General features: G+C 67.6%; 1 protein-coding gene across 1 annotated transcript; it reads right to left on the reverse strand.

Moving 5' to 3' along the window:
* Window positions 1-168: 168 nt before the first annotated feature.
* Window positions 169-9,443, reverse strand: CHLRE_03g194100v5 (uncharacterized protein). The gene is made up of 9 exons (XM_001693211.2): window positions 8,891-9,443; window positions 8,668-8,806; window positions 8,189-8,296; window positions 7,721-7,827; window positions 7,191-7,477; window positions 3,038-7,034; window positions 2,464-2,756; window positions 2,118-2,274; window positions 169-1,888 (listed from the first exon to the last, which is right to left on the reverse strand). Exons 1-9 carry the CDS (start codon window positions 9,106-9,108, stop codon window positions 1,489-1,491), a joined length of 5,706 nt encoding a protein of 1,901 aa, XP_001693263.2. The 5' UTR covers window positions 9,109-9,443; the 3' UTR covers window positions 169-1,488.

The following is a 9,443-nucleotide window of genomic DNA, read 5'->3' on the forward strand; positions in this document are numbered from 1 at the left end:
CGACTCGCAGCTTCTGCTTGCAGCCTCTGCTTCTACTCCGGCAGCACGCATGGCGCAGCGCCGCCAGTCAGAAAGGTCTGGCCAGAACATGCAGAGCTGGTGTGTTGTGGCTGCCGCGGCACTGGCCCACCAGCGGCTGCTGCCTGGGCCTAACCCCAAGGAATACGTGCGAGCGCCGCGTTACACTGAGCGTCATTGACTCTCATGCGCCTCAACTCCGTGCGCTGGCGGTTGTCCACGCCACGTAGCTCTGGATCTCCTGAAGTATTAGATAGTGCCACAGCGTACATCCGCTATGAAGCCCATACAGCATGCACTAGGACCAACGTCCATTCAAACATGGATGCAGCGGTGGAAACAGGAATATATACAGACGACCAACGGGACAGAATCATCAAGGTCACGATTTCAATGCGCCGCGAGCCCCACATATAGGGGATGTTAGGTGGTTGGGCGCTTGTAGCTTGTGCACGTCACGGGAGCGGGTGACCTACGCCCACCCTGGCTTGCCTGGCCGCGTCACCCACGCATCCCAAACAGTACAATCAACACTGGCTGGGTCTTATAACCTAAACATCTACCGCAGTGATTGGAGTTGCGGGACAGCTGGCCATGGCCCAGCTCGCAAACTGCAAAACTCAGCCGGGCTGCCCGAACTCGGCGATCTGCAAACCGGTCGCATGGATGCGCCCATCTACCCAAGAGTCTCAAACACAGCCAGCTTGCTCTTTTGGTTTCCATGGCTTCTAGACTACCACACACTATCGAAGTCGACACGGCCGCAGGCATTTCCCCCACGCACTCCTCCAGTGCGGGCCTGACGTTGCCGGGACTCCGCAGCAGTCAATCCACGCACCTCTACTTCGACATGCCATGCACTCGATCGCGGCAGTGTCCGCACCGGCGGCACCAGCAACAAAGTTTCTAACCCACAGTACCTTGGCACCACATACGCCAACAATGGCACACACACAGGCGCACACGCATCAATCAGTCCGCTGGAAAATCATTGCTGGCACACGCAATCGTGGGGGAGGAACGGAAAATGGACATGCGGCCGTACCTCACAACAGCAAACACCTGTGTACCGAGTGGCCGTGCTTGGAGATGTGAGCGCATAACACAGCGCTGAGCCGTTGCCTACTTGCCTTCCTTGTGCCACGCTTCCGGTTTCGCATCCTGTGCCTCGGCTGAAATCCCAGCCGCCCCTATCCTCCTGCAGTCAAGCGGACGCTTCGCACCCACAGATTGCAATTCGCAAACAACACCCTGTCTATTTCTATGGCATGCTCCGCCCCCTCTCTCGGACACCTGCTTTGCTTCCAACAACCTGCCTAAACTCGAGCCCAGCAAGCCCCCAAAGATTCGTGCTCCTCTTCTTCCAAGGTACCAGAACGGACGTCAACCTCATGCCTGCCGCCCGCCGCCCGCTCAACGCTCCTGCTCCTCCCCCCCAGAGCTCCCGCATCACGGCCACGGGCTCACGGCTCACGCGCCGCCGCCGCCGCCACCACCACCGCCGCCACCTTGCTGCCGCGCCTGCCGCGCGCGCGCCGCCGCCGCCTGTCGCTCCATTACCTCGGCCGTGGGCCGCAGCTCGCTCCACGTGGTCAAGGTCGCCAGGATCTGACTGAACGAGGGCCGGTCCGCGGGCTTGTCCGCCCAGCATGCCGTGATCAGGGCGGTCACGCCCGGATCCAGATCCGGCGGCAGGTCCATGCGCTGGCCGTTGAATCCAACCACGCCCACCACCTGCATGGGGTTGAGCTCCTCCCAGGGCTCCCGGCCCGTGACCAGCTCGTACAGGATGACGCCGAAGCTGAACACGTCGGACTTTTCGTCGCAGCGCTCGGAGCGCAAAATCTCGGGGGCCATCCAGGCGGGAGACCTGAAGATGTGGTTTGCAGCGGGGAGGAGTTTGACGATTGGGTGGTGGTGATTGGCACAGGAACAGGACGGAGGAGGCGGGGCCGGGGTGACCGCGCCGTTGCTCGGTGAACTGGCATCCCTTTCCGGACCACACTTTAGACCAATTTGCCGATCTTTCAGCTACGCTTGCAATGGGTGTCATTGGTATGAGCTCAACAAGCAATGCTCTTTCCGCGCCAGGGACTCACCCGCCCTGCGTCTTGGCTGTGAGGAAGGTGTCCATCTTGACCTTGCTCAGCCCGAAGTCGCACACCTTGACGGTCCAGTCGCGGTCCACCAGTAGGTTGGGGCTCTTCAGGTCGCGGTGCACCAGCACCGGCTTGCAGTTGTGCAGGTACTCCATGCCTGTGTGCGCAGGATGGGGGCGGCCAGGTGTGAAGCGGCGTGTCATCCGGAATGCCGAAATGTCGACACTTCGCACACAAAACACGCACAATGGAAGCGGCTCTCGCTCGTTCTCTCTCGTACCCACCCCCTGCCGTGCCGTTTCACGTCAGCCATGCATTCGGCAACCGCGCGCCCCCACCGACCCACCCTTGGCAATGTCCAGCGACATGTTGAGGCGGCGGCGCGGGTCCAGCACCTCCTTGGTGCGGTGCAGCAGCCGGAACAGACTGCCGCGCGCCACAAACTGCGTCACGATGGCCAGCTGGTTGCTCTGCGTGACGGCGCCCATGAACAGCACGATGTTGGGGTGGCGCAGCTTGCTCATGATGAGCACCTCGTCACGGAAGTCGCGGATGGTGGGCGGCGACAGGTTTTGCTCCAGGAAGCGCTTCACTGCAACCTCCGTGCCGCGCCAGCTGCCCTTGTACACCTCGCCGTAGCTGTCGGGCGGCGGCGGCGGGAAGGGCGCGGGTTAGGAAAGCATGCGGGCACTCGTGTGCGGGGTGCAGCGGGCTCAGGTGGTGGCTTGTTAGCATGTTCACGTGCGGTCGTGCTGTGCGCAGCGTACCGTGCAACAGCGCAAGACGCAATGAAAACGTCGCCACGAAAGCCCTTTCACTCGTCCCTTGGGCTCCCCGTCTCCTCATGCCGCAATTCATACGGTAACGAGTAGCCGCACACGCTCCCGTGACAAACCCACGGCACATGCTTTCTCACACACCTGCCAATGCCGATGCGCTGCCCCAGCGTGAGCTCCTTGGGGTCGATCTCCAGGTCTTTGTAGTGCGGCGGCAGAGGCATGGTGGACGTCACAGACAGCGTCGGCTGCAGGCCCAGAGGAGAGCTCACGCCTGCAGCGCCGCCGTCGCTCACAGCCGAGACACCGCCCGCCGCCGCCGCCGCGCCGGCGGCCTGCAGCGCCGCTAGCCGCGACGCCGACGGTATTGTCATCTCGTGCGCGAGGCCGATGGCGCCGGCAGCTGCTGACGCCACGCCACCCTGCTGCTGCGCCGAGGACACGGCGGCTGCGGATGTCTCCACCACTTGCGTCGTCTGGCGGACGACGGTGGTCGTGGTGGTCGTAGTGGTAGCGAAGCTGGAGTTGCGTTCCATGTGCGCCTGTTGCTGCTGCTGTTGATGTTGATGAAGCTGCTGTTGCTGCGCCATGCCCTGTTGCTGCTGCATGAACGCCGAGTGCATCATAAAGGCGGACTGCTGCCGCTGCTGCTGTTGCTGATGCTGCTGCTGCGACAAGCTCTGCGCGCCGCCGCCGGGCTGCGGCGGCGGGAAATGGGGCTGGAAGGTCGGGACCTGCTGCTGCAGCTGCTGCTGCTGGTGTTGCTGGTGCTGGTTCGCGGCAACCCACGCCTGCGCCGCCCAGGGGTGCAGCGCGGTGCCGGGGCCCTGCACCGCCCCTGCTCCTCCGCCCATGGCGCCCGGCCCCATGCCCAACAGCCCCATCTGCTGCGGGGCGAGCAGCAGCGGCTGCTGCGCACCGCCAAAGCCCTGGCCCTGCTGCGGCCCGTGCCCGTGCCCGAGCCCATGCGGCCAGCCGGCGGGTGCGCCAAACGGCGACTGCATCACGTGCATCTGCTGCATGTGGGCCAGGTTGGTCATCGCGCCCGCGCCGGGGGTGGGGTTGAGGTTGATCATGCCCGCCGCCTGTGCCAGCGCCATGGCCTGGCTAATGAGCTGCAGGCTGTTGGGGCCGCCCTGCATGCCCTGCTGGTACAGCGTGATGGCCATCTCGCGCTGCCGCTGCTGCTCCGCCACCGCCGCCGCCGCCGCCGCCTGCCCCAGCCCCGTTCCCGCGCCCATCGCCTGGCCCATGGGCGCAAACGTCTGCCCCTGCCCCGTGGTGGTGGCCAAATGCATCTGCTGCATCGACTGCCCGTGCAGCACCAGCTGGCCGCCGCCACTGCCGGCCGACGCGTGGTGCCCGTGCGAGCCCAGCCGGCCCACCGACGCATCAGCGCGGCTGCCCATGCCCGTGCCCGAGGCCGTGCCTATCCGCAGCCGTCCCATCATGTCAACGGTGCTCTCGCTCCATGACGACGGCCCGCCGGCGCCGCCACCAGGCAGCAGCATGTGGCCGTTGTCCGGGACGTTGGTGAAGGACATACGCGGCGTGGTGTCGCGGCTGTTGTCGCTGCTGGGCATCTCCACAATGGGCGACTGGCGGCCGGCGCCGCGGGCGTGGCCGCCCGGCGGCGTGTTGTCGCGCCCACCGGCGCCGCCGCCAGGGCCGCCGACTCCGTTGTTGAAGGGCGAGAGGTCGGCGAAGAAGGTCGCACTGCGCGCCTTGCTCGCCCTGTCCTCCGCAGGGTCAGCGGTGGACGCCTGTGCCGGCGGCAGCAACCCTCCCTGGCCTGGGCGGCCTGCACCGACACCCGCGCCCGCCCTGCCGCCCGCCGCACCCCCGCCGGTGGCGCCGGCCGCGGCTGGGTTGGCGTTGGTGCCATTGTACCAGGGCGACAGGTCGGCGAAGGGTATGCTCTCGACCGGCGCCGCATTGCCCGGTGTGGACTGCGCCGACGAGGCGGTGAGCGCCAGCGGCGTGGACAGCGCCGGCGACGGGGCCTTGCTGCTGGTGCCCGCGTCCTTAGGCGGCGGCGTGTAGAGCGCGTTGCCGCCCGCGCCGGTGGTGATGGTGGTGGCGGCGTGGGGCATGAAGCCGGCGGGAAGGCCGGTGGGCGTCGCCTGCTGCCGTTGCCCGGGAGCCAGCGGCGGCGAGGCCAAGTTCGGCTGCTGCTGCTGCTGCTGCGAGGTCAGCTGCGGCAGGGGCTGGTGCTGCGGGTGCAGGGTGGGGAAGGAGGATGCGAGGTGCTGCGGCAGCGAGCTGCGCTGCTGCGGGCCCGTGCCCAGTCCCAGCTGCGCCGCCTGGAACGGCGACGCGGCGCTCACTGTGGCGTGCGGCAGCCCCCCGGCACCTGCGCCTGGTGCCCCGGTCGGTGGCTTGCCGGACGCTGGTCCCTGCGCTGGCGCAGCAGCAGCAGCAGTGGCAGCGGCGCCGCCCTGCGTGGAGCCTGCGCTGCTGACGGTGGCCTCTGTGCTGATGCCGCCCCCGCCGCCGCCCTGCTGGCCCGCAGCCGCGCCCACACCGGCCGCCACGGCGGCGCCAGGCAGCGACAGCGACATGCCCCCCGGCAGCATGAAGTGCGCGAACGGCGAAGCCGAAGACAGCCCCGTCGCACCGGTCGTGACCACAGGCAGCCCCGTCGGCGGCATCGCCGACAGCGTCGGCTGCGCCGCGAGGCCCGACGAGGCTGAGGAGATGCCGTTGCAGTGGGCGCCCGACCCGGAGCCGGAGCCGCCGTTGCCGTTGCCGTTGCCGGCACTGTCTGCTGGCGAAGGCGGGTTGCCCATGCCGGTCAGGCTGCCGGAGGACTCCATGTGCGTGGGCAGCTGGGGCTGGTGCGGCTGGCGCGGCTGCTGCTGTGGGTGCGGGTGTGTGGGCATACCGTTGGCGCCGGCTGCTGCCAGGAGGGACGCGCCCAGCTGGCCTGGCGCCACCGACGGCGGAGGCGCGCCCTGCTGGCCCAGCCGCGACGGGGTGTGCCCCGTCGCCTCATCCTTGTGCGGCGTGGGCGCACGGCCGAAGCTGCCGCTGAACTTCACCCAGCCGTTTGCGTCCAGCGACGCCTGCTGCTTGTGCGGCACCTGCGCCGCCGTGACGTGCGGCGGGTGGTGGTGCCCCGCGCCGGTGGGCGTGGGACAAACCTCCGGCGGCGGCAGCGGCTCCGAGTCGAGGCGGATGAGGTCGCCGCCAACGCTGTTGCCGTGCAGGTCCAACATGGACCGCGCTTTACTGTGCGGTAGGTTCGCATGCCGGGACGCGGGGCCGCCAACGCCAGAACTCCCAGCGGCCGCCGCTGACCCTGGCCCCGGGCCGGCAGCAGTGCCTGGCGGCGGCGCGATGGCGGTGCAGTGCTGCAACGCGCCCGCGCCGCCGGTCGGCCCCGCCGCCACTGGCCCTATTCGCACGTGCGGCACATGCGAGGACGCATGCGGCGCTGAGCCCACCGTCGCGCCCGCCGAGCCCCCGCTCGAGTGCAACGCCCCCGGTGCCGCGTGCCCGCCCGCGCCCAATGTGCTCAGGTGCCCGTGCGGCGAAGAGGAGGACGCGGTCGTGATGGAGGTGGACACGTGCGGCGTGCCGCTGCCCGACTTGGGAAGGTCGGTGATGGTGAAGCGCACGCGGCTACCGGCAATGGCCGGCCCAGCGCCGCCGGCACCAGCGCCGGTGCCGGCGCCGCCGCTGCCGCTGCCACCGCCGTGCTGCCCCTGCGGGTGCACGCTCAGGCCTGAGCCCCACACGCCGCCGCCGTGCTGTCCGTGCCCGTGCATGCTGCTGCCGCCGCCCGAGTTGGGCAGGGAGGAGCTAAAGGCGCCCGGGCCCGGCACCGGCGGCACCGCCACCAACGGCCGCGGCAGCGCCGTGCGCGGGCTGCTCAGCGCCGGCGTGGACTGCGAGCCCGTGGACCCTGCTGCCGCGGCGGCTGCTGACTGAAGAGAGGCAGTGGAGACGGAGTGGGGCGGCGCGGTCAGCAGGTTGCCGGAGGCGGGCCCCAAAGCCTCGCCCGACCCGGCCGCGCCCGTCACCGCAGCGGGTGTGCTCACGGTGGCCACGCTGCTGGCGCTGCTGCTGCTGACCGCCGACGTCTCCACGGCCGCCGCAAGCGTGGAGGCGGAGCCGTTGCGGTGCCAGCTGTCCGAGCCTGCGTAACCAGAAGACAGAGAGAAGGAGAGCCTGCCTTAGCTACTAGTTTCAGGCCATGGGGTTAACTATGCCGGGGCGACGTGCGCCGGCATCCCAAGCCCGCCGTCCCTCTCCGAAACCCCTTGATCTCCTCCATACCACGGGCCCAACTCACGTGTCCGCTTGGATTTGACCAGCGCGCAGTACTCCTGCGGCCCGTACAGCCGCCCCGGCTCGTACACCAGGTCCACCACCCACTCCCCACCGCTGCGACTGCCCCCGCCGGCCCCAGTGGCCGCCGGCACCGCCACCAGCACCACCACGCCGGCCTCGCTGCCGCACAGCGCGGCGCCGCGCACCAGGCGACACGGCAGCTTGGCGGCGTCCGCCAGCACCTTGAACAGCAGCGCGCGGTGGCGGGCGGAGCCCACATCCAGCCGGCACAGCGGGACCACCGCCGAGCTGTGGCAAGGACGGTGGATGGGAGGTAAAGATTGAGAGGTTGAGCGCGACAGGCAGGCAGGTAGGCAGGATACGATGGTTGGTTGGCGCACAGAAGCGTGCGGCAGCAACGGCAGCTCGTAGGTCTAGAGCCGGCGGCGCCGCACCTGTCCTACAGCTGCTTCATCCGCCGCCACTACTGCCCCTGCCTGCCCCCCATGCAGCCCTCCCGGTCTCCCTCTGCTCCCGCGGCGATTCCCTCACCGTGTACGCCGCTTCTCCGCCGCGCTGGAGGCGTGCCAGAAGTGGTCCAGTGCCGCCTCGGTGTCGTAGGCGCCGCCGAACCGCTCACACACAACACGGGCGACCACCTGAGGCAGGAGCAGCGAAGATGGCAGCCGGCGCAGCAGCAGGGTGAGACGCTGGAAAGAATGGGGATGTGCGCCAGCCCCGGATGCACAAGAGCGTCCGGTGCTTGCCCAGCACCAACAGCAGCGAAGCGCGTCGGCTGACTGAGTGCTGACATAGCTGTCCCTCAACTGTTGCGTCGCGCACCTAACGTATACAACGGGCGGCACGCACCATCCTCCATCACCCGCCTGCGGCCACTACTTCACCTGTTTGCCTCCCACACTCCTTGAGAACATGGCATGACCCCTTGCCAAGTGCACGACACGCCTCCACCCCCACAGCCCCCGTCCCCGCCTCCCACGCCCTCCGCCGTCTCCCCACCTGTATCCTGGCGGCCACGTCCGCGGGCTTGGCCTCCTCCATGGCCTCGCTCAGCTGCTCCTCCACCGCCAGTAGCCCCTGGTCCTCCTCGTGGTCGATCAGCACAACCTGGAGGGAGGGAAGGGGCGAGGGAGGGCGCGGAGACGAAGGGCTCGGAAACCTCGTGCGGCCAGGGCCAGGAAACGGGCCGTTGGGATGAGCGGGAGGAGGGCGGGAGAGGCGGCGAAGGGCCGCGTGCATGCATGTTGGGTGGCTGGGTCCGTGGCACGGTCTGGGGGTCGTTTCCACAGCACCGGGAGCGCTGGGACAGTCAGCAACCTGAAAGGAGTGTGCGTGGCACGATGCCCCACACACCAGACCACTTTTCCGGCTTCCCCACTTCCACAGCGACCCGCTTGCCTCGCCCGCGGCATTGCCTTTGCCAACCCTGTGACACCCTCCACTAATGTCGCGAGTCGGCGGCTCAAAAGGTGGCTTACCTCGCGCACATCGCCGGACCCCGTCCGAACTTTTCGCAGGTCCGCCAGCGCAGGGAACTGGTTGGGGCCCTCGCAAACCTCCGGGAAATCCCCATATATGTCGTAGAAGCCATCCGCAACGACCTCACCGTAGCCAAGGCTGCAAGGCAGGACCGAGACAGCGTGTTACAAGAGAGCTGTTGTCCTGCGGCAGTCTCTTTCCTCGTCATCCTCCCTCACTCACCTTCCTTCTCGCCAGAACTTTTGCGAGGCCGCCTCTGCGGCGCTTGACTTGACAACTCGGTGCGCCTGTGCAGCCTGCAGCTCGCGCTCCCGGTGTCGCCAGGCCTCGTGGTCTACAACGCTTTGAGCCAAGGCAATGCTGATGGCCTGCTCCTCCGATGTAGGCTGCGGTGGAGCATACTGCTGCGGGTAACTTTGGGGACCCTGCTGATAGTTCATCTGAACTCTCTGAGCGCCTGCGCCCTCCGTAATGGGACCCAGGGGGCGCCTGAACGTCCAGTCGTCGCCCCTGGTTGATGTTCCTCCGGTATCTCTATTCGAGCGGCGACCTCTCCCGCAGAGAACGATGCTCAGGATGCTATCGGCGACGTTTGCAAGCTTCGGGTGCCGTGTCATAGCACACGGCTAGTCAAACTACCGCCATTGACAGTCTCGCGACCAACTGGCAGGTCGACAAGCACACATAGCAGCACAAACCGTGGTGGGCCCCCCGACGGGTGCAAGGCCCACGCTTGCAATTCGGCAATAATACGTTTTGGTAACTAACTATAAGT

This window comes from Chlamydomonas reinhardtii, chromosome 3, assembly GCF_000002595.2.
Source record: "Chlamydomonas reinhardtii strain CC-503 cw92 mt+ chromosome 3, whole genome shotgun sequence".
Classification (NCBI taxonomy): domain Eukaryota; kingdom Viridiplantae; phylum Chlorophyta; class Chlorophyceae; order Chlamydomonadales; family Chlamydomonadaceae; genus Chlamydomonas; species Chlamydomonas reinhardtii.

Coding starts and splice junctions, on each gene's coding strand:
- CHLRE_03g194100v5 (XM_001693211.2), bottom strand. CDS start 9,108: ATGAACTATCAGCAGGGTCCCCAAAGTTACCCGCAGCAGTATGCTCCA. Junction 7,828..8,188: donor ACGTGGCCGCCAGGATACAG/GTGGGGAGACGG, acceptor CTCCTGCCTCAG/GTGGTCGCCCGTGTTGTGTG. Junction 2,275..2,463: donor GTCGCTGGACATTGCCAAGG/GTGGGTCGGTGG, acceptor CTGCGCACACAG/GCATGGAGTACCTGCACAAC.